This window comes from Mixophyes fleayi, chromosome 2, assembly GCF_038048845.1.
Source record: "Mixophyes fleayi isolate aMixFle1 chromosome 2, aMixFle1.hap1, whole genome shotgun sequence".
NCBI lineage: Eukaryota > Metazoa > Chordata > Amphibia > Anura > Limnodynastidae > Mixophyes > Mixophyes fleayi.
The window spans coordinates 86,444,731-86,462,899 of record NC_134403.1 but is presented as its reverse complement, the minus strand read 5'-3'; the positions used below and the strand labels follow the sequence as shown (position 1 = coordinate 86,462,899).

The window sequence follows — 18,169 nt, the reverse complement described above, 5'->3', positions numbered from 1 at the left end:
GAGGTAATAAATCATCCCAAAAAACAGTTTAATTCTTCGTTGGTAGGCCTATTCTACACACAAAACAGATTGTCTTCCTCTCCATCTATGCATATTGGCAATGCAGCCATCGTCTTTGAATGTATATTACACCCTACACTTATAGTTAAATATGTAAAGAAATGGAAAAAGCCAGTTTGGTTTCTGTCTCTCAAGGCCCCCCTCCACTTGTATAAAATACCAAAAAATTCAGCCATTATAGACTGTACAATATTAATTGACATGGAGAAAGCCAGTTTGGTTTCTGTCTCTCAAGGCCCCCCTCCACTTGTATAAAATACCCAAAAATTCAGCCATTATAGACTGTACAATATTAATTGACATGGAGAAAGCCAGTTTGGTTTCTGTCTCTCTAGGCCCCCCTCCACTTGTATAAAATACTAAAAAATTCAGCCATTATAGACTGTACAATATTAATTGACATGGAGAAAGCCAGTTTGGTTTCTGTCTCTCTAGGCCCCCCTCCACTTGTATAAAATACTAAAAAATTCAGCCATTATAGACTGTACAATATTAATTGACATGGAGAAAGCCAGTTTGGTTTCTGTCTCTCTAGGCCCCCCTCCACTTGTATAAAATACTAAAAAATTCAGCCATTATAGACTGTACAATATTAATTGACATGGAGAAAGCCAGTTTGGTTTCTGTCTCTCTAGGCCCCCCTCCACTTGTATAAAATACTAAAAAATTCAGCCATTATAGACTGTACAATATTAATTGACATGGAGAAAGACAGTTTGGTTTCTGTCTCTCTAGGCCCCCCTCCACTTGTATAAAATACTAAAAAATTCAGCCATTATAGACTGTACAATATTAATTGACATGGAGAAAGCCAGTTTGGTTTCTGTCTCTCTAGGCCCCCCTCCACTTGTATAAAATACTAAAAAATTCAGCCATTATAGACTGTACAATATTAATTGACATGGAGAAAGACAGTTTGGTTTCTGTCTCTCTAGGCCCCCCTCCACTTGTATAAAATACTAAAAAATTCAGCCATTATAGACTGTACAATATTAATTGACATGGAGAAAGCCAGTTTGGTTTCTGTCTCTCTAGGCCCCCCTCCACTTGTATAAAATACTAAAAAATTCAGCCATTATAGACTGTACAATATTATGAAAAATGGACAAAGCCAGTTTAGGGTCACTCTGTCTATGACACCCTACCCTTAAGGATAAATTGCCCTAACAGCAGCCTTTCAAGATGGTATGTGATATGGAAATGCCACAAGTCCCTTTCCTCTTTGGGGGTAGATTGCACCCTACACTTACATAGAAAGTTTTAAAAAGATGTTATCGGCATCATCTTCAGCTTCATCCTCACCCTCATCAGTGTTATCGTCATCATCACAGACTATCAATTCATCGCCGCTTGAATCCGCCATTAGAGAACAGTCAGTGCTTGCATGTCTTGGATGGTGAAGGCCTTCCTCGTGGAAGATGTAGTTCATTTTTATAAACATCATTTTCTCCACATTTTTGGGAAGTAACCTTCTACGGCGATCACTGACTAAGTTCCCTGCTGTGCTGAACACTCGTTCAGAGTACACACTGGAGGGTGGGCAGCTTAGGTATTGCAAAGCAAGTTTGTACATGGGTTTCCAAATAGCTTGCTTTTCTTCCCAGTAAGGAAAGGGACTGTCTGACATTTCCATATCAACTACCTCTTGAAAGTAATCCTCCACCATCCTTTGCATGTTTATACTCATATTGGATGGACTTATGGGCAAAGTGACACTTTTTTTTGAAAAATCCTTCAAACCAGCCCAGATGTTAAATTGTTCTCGTCTGCCCCCTGTGTCTTCCCTGCTTCTTTTTTGGAAATTTAATTTTTTACGAGCAACAGCTTGAGAAAGTGAAGGAGGACACGTCGTCAAGCCGAGGCCCAGTTCAGCGGCCAACTTGCTGAGCAATAGCTCCTTGCAAAAGTTCACATCTCGCTCATTTACAAGTAAAGACTCAATGTAGGTTTTAAACCTTGGATCAAGCACAGTGGCCAAAACGTACTGATCCGAGTTCAAGATCTTAATAACTCGAGGATCATTGTGAAGCGAATTAAGTACTTGATCGACAAGGCCAACATACTTTGCTGAATTGCTTGCTTTCAGCTCCTCCTTCATTTTCTCAAGCTGCTTTTCCAATAGTCTAATTAAAGGAATGACTTGGCTCAAACTAGCAGAGTCTGCACTGACCTCACATGTCACAACTTCAAATGGTTTCAGCACCTTGCACAGCACTGAAAGGATTCCCCACTGTGCAAGAGTGAAATACATCCCCCCTCCTTTCCCAATGTCATGACTTGTGCAATATGCTTGGATGGCTTTGCGCTGTTCCTCCATCCTCTGAAGCATGTACAGGGTGGAATTCCACCGAGTTACCACCTCTTGCTTAAGTTGGTGGCAGGGCAAGTTAAACTGCTCTTGGAGCTGCTGTAATCTCCTACATGCTGTGGCTGAATGCCTGAAATGGCCTGAAATTTTACGGGCCACCGAAAGCATCTCCTGCACCTCACGGTTGTTTCGTAGGAAGCTCTGCACCACCAAGTTGATGGTGTGAGCAAAACAGGGAATATGTTGGAAATCACCCAGCTGTAATGCTCGCACTATATTGTTGGCGTTATCTGAAATGACATACCCTGGGGAGAGTCCGAGTGGTATAAGCCATGCATCAATCACATCTCTCAGTTTGCGTAACAAATTGTCAGCCGTATGCCTGTTAGTGAAGCCGGTGATACAAAGAGTGGCCTGCCTGTGACAAATGTTACGTAGTGGTGTACATGCTGCTGCTGTTCCTGCTGGTGAAGGTGAATGACCAACCCAGTGGGCTGTCACAGTCATATAGTCTTTGGTTTGGCCACTTCCACTTGTCCACATATCTGTGGTTAAGTGAACAGTGGGCAGAATGGCATTTTTCAGCGCAATCTCTACATTTTTACACACTTTTTGGTATAGTTGTGGAATAGCTTTACGGGAGAAATGGTGTCGCGATGGAATTCTGTAACGCGGACACAAAACCTCAATTAACTGTGAAAAACCAGCTGCGTTTATGGTGGAGATTGGACGCAGATCTAACACTAACATTGCAGCCATGGCGTCTGTGATTCGCTTGGCGACTGGGTGACTGCTGTCATATTTGCTTCCCCTCGCAAAGGATTGTTTCACAGTTAATTGCTGAAATGTAGGACTGCTCATTTTATTCACCTGCCTCTGGGATGACGATTCACCCCCAGCAGCAGCAACAGCAGCAGCAGGACTAACGCTTTCTTCAGAGGAATCAATAATAGTGCCGGAGTCATCCAGCCTTAAGTGGGATGCCGGGCTAACTCCGAGCGCTACTGAGGATATTGATGAGGATGGTGTGGTGGGTGTATTTTGTGGCCGTCGGTATGTCGGTGAGCGGAGGGTCTTAGCTGATGAGGGAGTGCTTGTATTCTTTTGGGAAGAACTTTCAGCTTTTCCCAACACTTTGCCATGAACTCTCGTTAAATGGCGTAACATAGACGAGGTTCCAAGATGGTTAAGGTCCCTCCCTCGACTGACTGTGGCTTCACATACACTACAAATGGCTATACAATTGTTGTCTGGATTTGGGTAGAAATAATTCCACACATAAGAAGTGGATTTTTTTGTTTTATGCCCAGGCATGACAATGGCCTTTTTCTTGTCACGTGCCAGAACTGCTGCCACTGGTGCAGGACTTACACAAACAACCTCATCCTCATCAACATCCTCATTAGCGCCCTCGTCGCCTACACAAATCTCCCCCTCATCCTCTTCTAATTCCAAAGTGGCATCCTCAATTTGGGTATCACCGGCTACACTCGGGCTATTAAGGCACACATCAGCAGAATGCTCACGATTAGACATCCCACTGTTGGATGGACTCTCCACAGGGATTGTTGTCATTTGTGAATCAGAGCAAATATTCTCCTGTAATGCCTCACTGGTATCTTGCAGCTCAGCTTTGACGCGTAACAGTAGTTGTGCACCAATTGTAGGCTGGGTAACTTTTTGGGATCTGCCACTAATAGCCAAAGGTGAAGGCCTCATTCTCTCTTTGCCACTGCGTGTGTAGAATGGCATGCTTGCAATTTTTTTTTTATCGTCACTTAACTTTTGCTCAGTTACACTTCGTTTTCGCTTCAATACAGTAAATTTTTTTTTGGTTTTTGTTTTTTGCACTAATTTGAAAACACTCTGTTGTTTGACATCGCCTTGGCCAGATGACGTACTGGGAACACTAACATCAGGACTGGTGACAGAACCTGGTTGCTCATTTAGATCATATGTGGACTGCTTTGAATCCATTGCGTAGATACTGCTGACAGATATGACTTTTGACAGCCAGAAATATTAATGCACAATTAGGGAGGACACCCCAAAAACACAGAGGAGTGCTAAAATTTATTGAGTAGATACTGCTGACAGATATGACTTTTGACAGCCAGAAATATTAATGCACAATTAGAGAGGACACCCCAAAAACACTGAGGAGTGCTTAAAATTATTGAGTAGATACTGCTGACAGATATGACTTTTGACAGCCAGAAATATTAATGCACAATTAGGGAGGACACCCCAAAAACACAGAGGAGTGCTAAAATTTATTGAGTAGATACTGCTGACAGATATGACTTTTGACAGCCAGAAATATTAATGCACAATTAGAGAGGACACCCCAAAAACACTGAGGAGTGCTTAAAATTATTGAGTAGATACTGCTGACAGATATGACTTTTGACAGCCAGAAATATTAATGCACAATTAGAGAGGACACCCCAAAAACACTGAGGAGTGCTAACATTTATTGAGTAGATACTGCTGACAGATATGACTTTTGACAGCCAGAAATATTAATGCACAATTAGGGAGGACACCCCAAAAACACAGAGGAGTGCTAAAATTTATTGAGTAGATACTGCTGACAGATATGACTTTTGACAGCCAGAAATATTAATGCACAATTAGAGAGGACACCCCAAAAACACTGAGGAGTGCTTAAAATTATTGAGTAGATACTGCTGACAGATATGACTTTTGACAGCCAGAAATATTAATGCACAATTAGGGAGGACACCCCAAAAACACAGAGGAGTGCTAAAATTTATTGAGTAGATACTGCTGACAGATATGACTTTTGACAGCCAGAAATATTAATGCACAATTAGAGAGGACACCCCAAAAACACTGAGGAGTGCTTAAAATTATTGAGTAGATACTGCTGACAGATATGACTTTTGACAGCCAGAAATATTAATGCACAATTAGAGAGGACACCCCAAAAACACTGAGGAGTGCTTAAAATTATTGAGTAGATACTGCTGACAGATATGACTTTTGACAGCCAGAAATATTAATGCACAATTAGAGAGGACACCCCAAAAACACTGAGGAGTGCTAACATTTATTGAGTAGATACTGCTGACAGATATGACTTTTGACAGCCAGAAATATTAATGCACAATTATGGGGGACAACCCAAAAGCGCTGGGGAGTGCCAAATATGAAGAAAAAATAATAAACCTCTATCCTCCTCTCTGCACTAGCGATTTTGGTTAGAGCAATTGCAAGAACAATATTGTATTCTTTCTCTGTCCCTGCTCTAATTAGCCTATGACTACACCCTGCTCTCTCCCTCTGTCAAATGGCGATGGATTGCTGTGGAGGCGTGTATTTATAAAGTTGAAGTATCGCGAGAACCGAGTCCCGAGATCCGACGACGTCACAATGACGTTCGGCCTCGATTTGGATTCGGAATTGGCGGGAGAGTACCGAGCTGCTCAGCTCGGTACTCGGATACCCAAAGTTCGGGTGGGTTCGGTTCTCGGAGAACCGGACCCGCCCATCTCTAGTTTTTACATATATTTACACCATCACAGTCTATATATTTTAATCAGAACCAATACAGAGACACTATATGGGGTAAAGTATCACAAGTTATAGAAGACAAGATTGTTGATGGCAGCTTAAGAGCAGCTGCTCCCTTAGTCTGCCATTTCACCATACTTGCTAACTCTCCCGGAATGTCCGGGAGACTCCCGAAATCCGGACAGGCAAGTCTCTCACATACTGCAATTTGCAAGCCAAAATCATGCGATTCACAGTGAATGGCGTCATTTTTGCCCCGCCCCCCGCAGACAAAATGATGGTCCCGTCAAGGGGGTGGGGCCATAATGCAGTGATTGACCGCACCCCGACTACCAGCCACCCCCCCCTGTATGGAATCTCCCGGACTTCACTATGTAAAAGTCGGCAAGCATGCATTTCACTTACTGACAGGACAAATTTATACCAATCCCAAGTTTGTTCTTCTTCATTAAAAACAAATATCCAGCAAGTGTAATTGGAAACACAACAGCAAATTTTTTCTTTAAAAAATGCAAGTTAAATAATTGTATTGCACCTTGCACCTTGCAATACCTCTTCACCAAAATAAAAAACTATTACACTTCTATCAACCAAGATGCTCTCTGATTTGTTGCATGTAATAGAGGTTTCTCTTCTATGCCATTTCTGTGAGATAATGTGCTAATCTAAATAAACATAGAAAATATATATATTGGTTAATATAAAGAAAAATCAGTGTTGGGACATTCAGACTGATTAGATACTAAATGGTACTTTATTATTAGCATACTTGCGGAAATCTGTTGCAGAGCATCTAACATTTGCTTTTATTTTCATTTATTCAATTCACATTACCAACTTTGCCTTTATTCAACATTATACAGCTAACATTTCATCTGTTTATGAAACCAAATAAATTGAAAAACTGCATACAAATGAAAAGCGAATTTAAACGTGCTAAACCAGCACTAGAAAGCCTGGCTGGCTTTCACTATAACAGTGACACCATGAACATTAGCCCCACTATTATAATGAAAACCAACCAGTTAGTGCCTCTAGGGGTAGCCCAATGTGCACCAGTATAATGGACATGGGGTTTTTATGACCGCTCCCCATTATACCAAAAGCGTTAAAAAATTTAATCTAAAAAAAACCTCATCTTTAGGAGCTATAAAATAAAATATTTTCCAACTTTATGAAAAACAAGAAATCCAAAAGAAAAAAAAACGACCCAACAACAGAGCTCTGACTACTGATAAATGATTAAAGCTGGGAATCCCCAGATGTGAGGATACCTGGGTTGGAACCAAAGCTCACTAGATACCCGGTCCTCTAGGTTCACAGTTCACACGGGTAAGAAGACAGGTTATGTTTTGAGGCTTTCTGCCTGTGGAAACAGGTGGGATAATTACTGACCCAGCCAAATAGATTAACTCATCTGTGCATGCTTAAAGAAATCCTGAAAACATGAGCTGTTAGGGAGGTGTGAGGACTGAAGTTAAGAAACACTGTTCTGAAACATCTAACCTGACCAAGTTGGATAAATCCTTGTTGCAGCTCTACTGATTTATGTGTGATAAATGTAATCTGTGTAACTGCAGTAAAAGTCTATTGTTATTATTTTGTCCAGATAATCTGCAGCACTGAGTTGAATTGTCTAATGAATCTGTTAGCAACAGGTTGTCTCTCGAAAGTATTTATCCAGGGAAACCCAACTCACTGAAGCACCAGTGCCCGACATAAAAGTGTTGCAGTGGTTTATGTTTGCATATTGCAGATATCATTGAAACAAGATTCCTGAATTGTTATTTATTTTGTGACATGTTGAATAACGTTGCATATTGAAGGTCTCGTTTTATTACTTCCCTACACTACTGCTACTTATCTGCCACTGTGGCAAAACCTTACTTACCTTAATAAACTTGGTGAAATGTGCCAAAGCCAAAAATCAGTTGGGTAATAACTTACATTTTTCTAGCACAGTTTACAAAATGAAAGCCAACATCTCACTAGTTTCTATGCATTAAGGTACATTTGTCCATATTACAACATGTTATTAAATAAGCCAATTTTCTTTCAATTTAAGACACTGATTTAGAGCAATAAATTAAATATAAATCTTTGAATAAAACTATTGGGGTTATTATTGACATTCACAGTAGCAGGGATTGTGAGAGTCTGCATGCATTGTATCAAATTAGTGTTTGTATCTGCTATCTATGCACTTTCTTACTCATAGATTGTAATACTCCATATAAAGGGCAAATAATTTAAAGTGTAACGGAACGCTATACATGTAATCACTTATTTTAACACTCCATGTAAGACAACTATACATATATGTGAAAATGAAAAATGGACAGTAAATATTAAATTAAATTAGTTTCATTCAGTAACGTGGTACACATTTTAACAGATATAGGACAGCACACAGGGAGCAAATTCTGAGGATTTTCTGAGTAGACCCATCTCTAATGACATTCAAGATCAAAAGTAAAAGTGTGCATTCCACCTTTCCTACACCACATCGCCTTTTTCCCTCAGATTAATAGGTCTATTTATCAAAGTGAGAAAAGCCATAAATCCAGAGAAAGCTTGTGTTTTTACCGGATTTAAGGCTTCTCCCCGTTTATGAAAGCCCCCTGGCTAGTGACAACTACTGTCGAGGTCCTCTGGCAAAGCTTCCCCGTACTTTCCCCAATTCTATTTATTATGGACAGAGCAGGTACGAATATTGGCGTTCCGGTTCCAGTGCACATGCACAAACTGGCAAACGCATACGCAGAGGGACCCTGCAATGGCTTCTTATGGCCATAGCTGGTCCAGTGACATTTTATTGACAAATAGCACCAAGAAAGATTTTCACTGCAATAAGTGGCAATAGAAAATCTTTCATATTGCCGCTATTTGATAAATAGGCTTAGCGGCTAGCACTTCTGCCTCACAGCACTGGGGTCATGAGTTTGATTTCCAAAAATGGCCTTATCTGTGTGGAGTTTGTATGTTCTCCCCGTGTTTGCGTGGGTTTCCTCCGGGTGCTCCGGTTTCCTTCCACACTCCAAAAACATACTAGTAGGTTAATTGGCTGCTATCAAATTGACCCTAGTCTCTGACTGTGTGTATGTATGTTAGGGAATTTAGACTGTAAGCTCCAATGGTGCAGGGACTGATGTGAGGGAGTTCTCTGTACAGCGATGCGGAATCAGTGGCGCTATATAAATAGCTGATAACGATGATTTGCAATTTAAGAGTGAACTGTGTGCTATTTGCTTCATTTGTAAATAAGCAAATGTACTGTTTGCCCACCAGTGTGGGCAAACAGTATATTTAGGGTAAAGGTGGAGGGCTATTTATTGAATGAGAGACTACACACTGAATTCTGTACATACTACACTATGGCGCTAGCCATGTCCTTCTTGGGTTGACCCAAACTCTTCTAGTGGCTAGCCACGCCTCTCTGGCAGCTGGTCACACCCCCTCTAACTTTGCTTTTTCCCACTGGGAACCTTCATGCCCCAGTCTGACAATGAGATAGGAGGAAACACCTTTGCTCTTCCTATAGGTATGCTCTATTCTTCTTGTGCCTTTTCTTAATGGTTACAGGTTTCTTATAAAGATTGATTTCACAATGCCATGCTCTTTTAAACATGTGTTCTCTCTATGCAAAGCTCAATTCATTTTCACAAATTATGCATTCACTCTCCAGAGCACAAGATTCTACCTCTTACAGCAGATTGGGCATCTACTTAGTACACATTACCCCTATACAGTACGTATACAAGGAAATGAAAGCAAGAGACGTATCCGTCCATTATGAGGGTAGAGGATCTGGTGAAGAAGGTTTCTGTTGTGTCCTACTGGTCAAGGTTAGATATCAAATTCTCCAAGGGCATGTCATAATAATCCACAGACGGGTTTGAGAATAAAGGATCAATATTTGGATTTATCAGAAGGTCTTCCATGCGCATTTCTAGGTGGGAGAAAATAGATGTAAATAAGGCCCATAAATTCCACATTGACCAGATCACCATAGAAGGGAAAAGGATCATACCATAGATATAGCAAAAAAGTTAACTGCTAACTTTATTAAGACATATGTAAACAAACGGACAGCTTAAAGCAGGCCATATTAATGAATAGCTTTATAATGGATAATGAAAGCCAAAGCTGGTTGCCCTTTTAATTTCATGATAATTCCATAGTAACCTCCTTTTTTCAACAACTATTACCGTATTTACTCCCATCCACCTTGTATGACAGGAGCAGGCCTTATACCCATGAGCTGTGTTTTTCCACAATTAGAGCTGGGTTGTCATTATTACAGAAACAAAACGTACATACTGGGAGGTATACAAATGAAAATATATTTGAATAGTCCTCCAAAGTCCATTATGGGGGGATACACTACACAAAAAAATATATATATTAAATAAACCCTTACTCCATTCTGGGTGCTATAATTTTAAATAAAAAAGAAAAAATCTACATAAATTAGGTATCAAAATAAACAGGAGAAATTAGAAAACACAGTATATGACATATTTATGGAGGTGTACAAGTTGTTTGAAATTAACCATGAGTAAACTCCTAAAAAGTGTATTTTGTTTTTACTATTTTAAGCTGTATTAGTCTAAACAATCCCAAAAATAAAATGCTATCTATTACAAAAAAAATTGTACCATAAGGAAGCGGTGTCATTAAAAAAAAAATCTTAAATTCACTTGTCTACAAGGCCAGTTACAAAGTTATTCTTATGTAACCTTCACATAGCAAAAGTGCCAAAATATGCCGGATTATGATGCTGCAAATGATCCCCAGTCATTCCCTGCTAGTAAGTAACCAGCACTTATCAGAAGGAACCCCCTGGGTTTCTGTGCTTTCTCTCATGTAGAATATTTTTACAGTGGCTACTTTTGTTGTTCTAACTGAACAACTACAACCATTAGTGACAGCCTTCACTAACTGTATTTCACTTTTATCATCATTTTAATTATACAAATGTTTTATCTGCAGGTCTATGAACTATATTAATGTTTTAGACATTCAGATTTCTCAATAACACACAAACTCACGATTAAGGAGGTTGTCGACTGCAAGATCATCGTGGTGGTTGACTGCAAGTTCACCTTGGAGACCTTCATGGTCATATTCGGATATATCCTGGTCATACAGGGGTGTTCCTGAAGCAATACTAATCTCGGCATCATCTATGTGCCTACAATTAAAAACATAAATAAGTAGAATAGATTAAAACCTATACCACATAGAAAAGCATATGGCAAATTTGTTTAATACATTCAAGTAATATCTGGAATGCTATTGAGCTGATATAATGTTTTGAATATTTTATACACATAACTTACAAATACATTTTTCTAAAAATTTCTCTTACCGGTCCAATTATTAAACTGTGGCGATAGGGCTGGTTTTGTATTGGTGCTTATCACAGCATTAGAAATCCTACTATTGCCATGATTTACCAGGATAATATAGCTGGAGCAGCTGAGTGATGCTAGTCTTGGTGCATTTAGGCATGTGTGTCCCAGTTTGCCGATTCACATATGCACAGTTGAAAAGACAAAAATATTTTTTAAATATTTATAAAACAAGAACAATTATGTAGGAATATAAAGAAATATCCTCTTATATCACCATCCTCTGATGAAAATAGTGAAAGGACCACCACAATCTGTGTTGAATAGGCTTCTCCATGCAAGGGCTACCATCAGCAATAGAGCTTTTCTCTGCATAATAAATGGAGCCCATAATGTGATCTAACCCCTTGGGGGCCAATTGCAAAAAAAATAATGGCAGGACAGCGCAAAAAAAAAATTGTACCGATGCCATGCATTATACTGATCATTTTGTTCCATGGAGAACCAGTATAGCCGCAGTGATGTACCAGAATGCATTTTAAGGGTTTGAAGCCACAGCCAATTTATCGGATATCCGTAGAGACTTTTTACTCTTGTTTTTTTCTTGTAGAACAAGACTGGCAGATTTTACACCACTAGAGAGTTGGCAATAATTGAGCCTCACAATAATGTGAATCCATAAACCAATATAATAAAAAAAAAAGTAAAGTTCTGACACAAAGATAACCTCAAAGTAGATCCACTTAATGTCATAAACTGTTTAAGCCATAAATGTGATACAAGCAGTATTTTAGGAAGACAAAGGTTGTAGTTACATTAGGGGGTGGTCCACATGTAACTGTAAGCATGACTTGTATTTGCAATAAACGTCTGTGCAGATGAAAGTTGAAAAATGGAATGGGGGCATTTACAACATACAGTGTAGGTATAGCTGAGACATAGGCACAACCGCACATACAAAAATTGTGTGTGTAAATGACCGCTACTCTATTTTTAATTTTATGCAAAGCCAGAACTCTGAAGTGAAGTGCTGAAAAAATTTAACTACTCTACAGACCTTAAATGTGTTTATGCAATACTTGCCAACTTTTATTAAGTCAGACAGCATGTGTGGGGGGGGGGGGGGCATGGTGACAGGGTCATATCAATCTGGTCCCGCACCCTGCTATGTAATGCTGAGATTCACGGCTTTGCATAGTGCAGTGGTTCCCACACTGTGTGCAGCGGCTCCCTGGGGTGCTGCAACGCATGGGTGTTGCGGTTAGAGCCAGCGTGGCAGGCAAGGCCAGGGAGGAGGGCACCAAGTGCTCCCCTCTTTCTTTTGCCCGGCCAGCGGACAATCAGTCAAACAACTAAACTTACATTTACGGCGCCCAGTGCCCTCCTCCCTCCTTACTGAATGTCAGGCATGACATCATAACTCCCAACAATTTCAGTGAAGAGCGAGGCAGTGAGCAGCCTGAAGATAGAAGACCACAGATGAAAACAGAAGACAGAAGAAAGAAGGGCAAGTAAAAGGTAAGACAAGGGGCACAGGGGAAAAAAGGACAAGGGGCACATTGTGAAGGAGCACATAGTGAAGGGGCACATTGTGATACTATGTAAGGGGCACATTGTGGTGAAAGGGGCACAGTTTGATACTGTGAAGGAGCACAGTGTGGGATGATGAAGGGGCACAGTGTTATAATGAAGGGGCCTAAATACTTCTTATGTTATTTTGACCCAACTACTTAAAAAACAGGACTACCCAGTAATTTTGGCTTAGGGATGCCTTGGAAAAATTATGGAGACCCTAAGGGTGTCTTGAACTGGGAAAGTTTGGGAACCACTGGCATAGTGGGAGACGGAACCACTGCATCATTAAGCCCCCTCTACTGCAATCCGGAAGGGTGCCTTCTCTTCTGGTGGTCCAGGTGGACTACTTAATTTCAGGAGCCTCTAGGACATTCTTGGAGAGTAGGAAAGCATGGTTTCTGCAGAGTGCTCCAGAGCATTTAATGCATATAAAAGAGACAAAAAATGAAGTTTAAAAAAAAAAAAGAAAGTTTCTTATTGGTTACCTTACCTTTCAGAAACCATAATCAATCTGCGCTTCAGGTACCTCTGATACTCCAAAGATACTGAAAACAAACAGGTCACATAATCAAAAACTATCAAGGCAGCAAGATGCACCAGACACAGTACAAGAGTGTTTGTTATGATTTCAGTAACAGGAAATTCTTACTGGAGATCAAAAGCTATAATATATATATATATATATATATATATACATATATACACACACACACACACATACATACATACTATGGTCTTTCACTGTTAAACATAACTTGTGAAAAATCATGAACTCATAGGGTGTAGTCAAATCATTACCTCTCATAACCAATCTGATTGTAGAATGTCTTCAAAATTGTATTCAATAGAGTCAAGGGGTAGCAATATCGATATATTTTTCAATTTGCTGAAGTCAGATATTAGGGAATTCCATGACAGAGGTCTAAGTTTTACACACAATCTACATTGTATGCACAATTTTATTTCTGCTGAATAACAGGATGTCCAATCCATAATGAAAGATACATCAATTATAATAAAACAATCTGACAAAGGAGGTGGTGTAGTCCACAAAGCCACATCCGATATACTTAAGCCTATACACTTCTAACATATTTACTGGAGACCATACCGTTACATTCTACAATTAATGATCTATCTTCTTACATAAAAGTCTCCTAGTTCCAATAAGAAATCAAGTTAAAAGCAGCTATTTATTCAGCAAGTTCAAATTAGTATATCATATCCATAAACTGCACAAAAGATTAAACTGACTTCCAGCTAGCATTTCTTCTAGTCAAGTAACTGACTTCTTTTTGACTTTTAGTCAAATGTTTTCCATTATATTAATCTACCAATGCAACTATGGATGTACAGACTTTGTACATATTAGGTGTACATAAGACATTGTCAGCTATGAATTACCATCTAACACAATTTAAAGTTGTAAAATGATGTTTATATTAGATTCCCTTTTCTTCATACTGACAACTGTTTTATGTTCAATAGTGATTACACAAGTAAGAGGGAAGGCCAAAGGCCCGTCCAGTTATTCATATCGTTTTAATGGGTAGCTGGGAGAAATGTTTTATATAATCATTTTTTATGTTTAACCAACACTATATATAAGATATAATGTTGGTCTGAATAGTTGCAGTTGAGTGTTCACTTCCCGAACATGTGCAATGTGAAAAAATGCAGGTTCTTATATAGATATTACTCTGTGTGGATAGATGAATCAGTTTACATAAGCTGAATGTGTGTGCCCTGGGTGGATATGTTTGTATACATAAGGGAAATTGTGCTATTAGTGTGATTTATTCTGCTATGATGTCACCTGTTTATGGAATATGGAGCATAATATGCTTCTTAATAATATGAAAGATAAGCTCATATTATATATCTGCCCCCCCCCCCCCCTAACCATGCAGGTATAACAAGTGCAGCCCTCCACATTAATGAAGCAGGACAGCACTGGATAGGAGCAAGTATGATGAGCATAATGCGTAGACCAATATAATTATCACTTGCCTTTGTTTAATACATAATGGCTTCAAAATAATTTGAAATCATGTTTTACACATCATAGGCATAGTGTATTCTATGGGACCACAAGTGTGAGTTTACATGTCTATATGTGAAGGTAAATTGTGTTAGATACTTACTGTCACTTTTCTGCTCATAGTATGGTCCAAATGCCTGATCCTTGGGGATGTTGGGATATAGAAGTTTAAGTGGGTTCTCTGGGATGTTTTCCTCAGCTAAAAGTTGGTAGTTGCGGATGATCTCAGTAAGGGGGATATTCGATAGCTCCTTCTTTGTATATGGCTGCACAGAGCGGATGGTATAGGTCTCTACAAGAGGACAAGTCAGAGGGTGTGCTGTTATATGCCTCTCACACCAACCATAGGTAGTAGCTAGTACGTTTAAAACAAAACAGGAATGAAGGAGCTTGATCCATAGTTGTTATTAAAGTAATTTTCAGAAAATACATATATCTCTTTCGAAAATACAACACGATCGCTTTGAGCACACGGAGGTAGTACCACTACCGCCCAAGGACAAACTAAGTCTACACAGGGAATGGTAACAACAACGGAACAGTATGTGGGGAAGCACAGCCTGGTTCTATTCAACCATAGATTGACTCGTAAGTGTAAGTTACAAAGAATCACTATACTTGATATATTGATACAGATCATCTCTAATATTACCTAATTACCCAATATCTTAAATGCATATGTTGAACTTGGATAATCACCTGTTGGGAAGCATCAAGTGGGACCATCATTTGAATTAAATGTTAATATAAGTGTATATGGAACTACTAAGAGACTATTGCCGAAAAGTAGGACTGCGGAATTCCAACATCCCCATTTTGACAATATTGATTGCTTTATATAGCAGATTGGTTGATTTTTTAAGTAGTCATAATTCAAGTTAACTGTCGTCGGTGCGTTATATTGTTGACAGTATATTCACTTATATATCACAATGACACCAATTCTGATTGAGCGCTTGAAGCCAATATTGATTGAATTTAATGGAGTCTGAAAAAACTCTGCCGATAGCAGCCATCAGGAAAAGGATAGCAGCCATTGTGATCAATGCGCTGCTGCTTTGCTTTTACAGAAAACTTCCAGATGTATGCACAACTGATCTGTTACTGGAGCATAACATTTAAACTAGGGGCAAGAATAACATACTTTTTGATATCACTTGATTATTATGTGCTGTTATTACATACCATCATACTGATGGTCCACCCAGGAACATGTAATCCCTCCATCACGAACACTTTCACTAAATCGAAGCAGGAATGTGCCCTGTTGCCTAGTCCTCAAAAGAGTGTCTTCCCTACTACGACTCACAAATCCAATCACAGAGCTGTTATAAAAAAAACAAACACACAAGTAAGCGGAAAGGGAGAACTTTATCTGCAATAGAAACTGACAGACATATTTTCTATTTGAAATTACAATTACATTTGTATAACGGACTCAGGGCACCTTAAGCGCCTGATCATTGTTGTTCCATAGACAGTTCCATCTCTGAAACTCTTTCAGAAATGCCTTAGGATTCTTGGCAGCCTCTATAACAAGCACCGTTCTCAGAGATGCTCATTTTTGGAGGTCAGCCTGTTCTAGGCAAATTCACAGTTGTGCTATATTATCTCTATTTCTTTATGATAAACTTAACAGTGCTCTGGGAGATATTAATACACCTTGAAATCTATTTATATCCTTCTACTGATTGGTGCTTTTTAACAACCTTTTCTTGGATTGGCCGTGAATGTTTTTGGATGTTCAGTATGAAACTCTGCTTGACAATGCACTAACCAATGTTCATTTTACAGATATGCATCTTATTTTGAAAACAATTGATACACATTGTACAGAGGCAGACTCCAGTCCATTAATTATGTGACCTCTAAAAACAGCAGACCGGTGATTATTTAAACTTATCTTAGCAAAGGAGGAGAATATTTATGCAATCATTATCTGTTTTCTTTGTAACTAACTAAATAATTTATAGATTTAGTAAATACATTGTTATGATCAGTGCTGTGTGTGGTTCTGCATGGTTTAAAGTACACTTATTCCCCAGAAAGAGGGAAGTGTAATATCTACTGGAGCACACATGACAATGTCATGTGACACATTGGGCCAGAGTGGAGTATGCAGGAACGTAGCTAAACCAGGCAGAGACTTTACCATTGAGATTCAACTAAATGTATGTTATTAATTTGATTTCTTATATTCGTGGCCAGATGAAGAGGAACAATATAAAACATCAAAGCCAAATATAGCAACTCCTGAATTAAGCTTGAGAGATGACGGCCAAGGTTCAAACCACTAAATAAACAGAATTAGCTGGGTTTCTTAAATCTAGTCCCCAGGGAGCCCTAACAGTGCAGGTTTTCCAGATCACAAGTAAAATAAATTATACCACCTGTGGATCTTTCACAATGTGTCAGTCAGTAATGAATACATCTGTGCTCACGTAAGGAGATATGGAAAACATGCGCTGTTAGGGCTCGCAGATGACTGCATTTAAGCCCGCTACAGAGCAGTTCTCACTATTGATAACAAAAGAGAAATTTTTTTTTCAAAAAAAAAAAATCCCTTTGTACAAACCCGTCATTCCAGATGTTTTCCAGATGTGTTTTCACAAGGACCACAATTGCATCAAACCACACCCAAAAGGTGAATGAAACTTTGGGCATGTTTTCCTGTTAAAAAATGGATATAGGTTTATGAAGCCTCAGAACTGTTACACACACTTTACAATATCCACTACTTGCATCAGAGAACTGGCTATAGAGTGCAGTGCGTATTCAAATCCATCATATCGCAGACAATAGTTGTTTGTCAGCACGTAAATAACAGAAAAAAGCCTGAAATATGATGCTTGCACATGTATTCAGACCTTACACATTAATATTTGGTAAAGCCATATTCCTACAAGAACAGTTTTATGATGTTAATGGAGGTACCACAAGATCTTGGTCAGATCTGCACCAGTTCCAGCTCTTGGACAGCATGTGTGGGCTGCAATTTACAAATCATGCTACAAATTCTTTGTGGGGTTTAGGTCAGGATTTTGTCCGTCAAAAAAATGGTCATATACCTTTATGTTCTTGGCCCATTCCAGTGATGCTTTGGCCCTGATGGAGATCTATGTCATGCTGAAATGTAAAGTTTCTCATACACTTGTGTTTAGAAAACTGAAGCAAGTTCCCTTGTATTATTTTCAAGCCCCTTGTGCCAATCATACAGCTCTAACAGGATTGGAAGTCTTGCTTGATGAGAAGTCTCCACACATATGAATATTGCCACCACCATAATTCACTTTA

General features: G+C 39.2%; 1 protein-coding gene across 3 annotated transcripts in view; it reads right to left on the bottom strand.

Moving 5' to 3' along the window:
• Positions 1-7,052: 7,052 nt before the first annotated feature.
• The window catches only part of STAT2 (signal transducer and activator of transcription 2), a 60,512-nt gene continuing 49,395 nt past the window's right edge, over positions 7,053-18,169 (bottom strand). For 2 of the 3 annotated variants that reach the window (XM_075199526.1, XM_075199528.1), the window contains exons 19-24: positions 17,451-17,545; positions 16,061-16,200; positions 14,979-15,167; positions 13,325-13,379; positions 10,957-11,099; positions 7,053-9,854 (exon numbers count right to left, since the gene is read on the bottom strand). In XM_075199526.1, coding sequence (XP_075055627.1) covers positions 9,739-9,854; positions 10,957-11,099; positions 13,325-13,379; positions 14,979-15,167; positions 16,061-16,200; positions 17,451-17,545 — 738 coding nt within the window. In that variant the 3' untranslated portion in view covers positions 7,053-9,738. The remainder of the gene's footprint in view (positions 9,855-10,956; positions 11,100-13,324; positions 13,380-14,978; positions 15,168-16,060; positions 16,201-17,450; positions 17,546-18,169) is intronic. The other variant, XM_075199529.1, reaches the window with a different exon arrangement.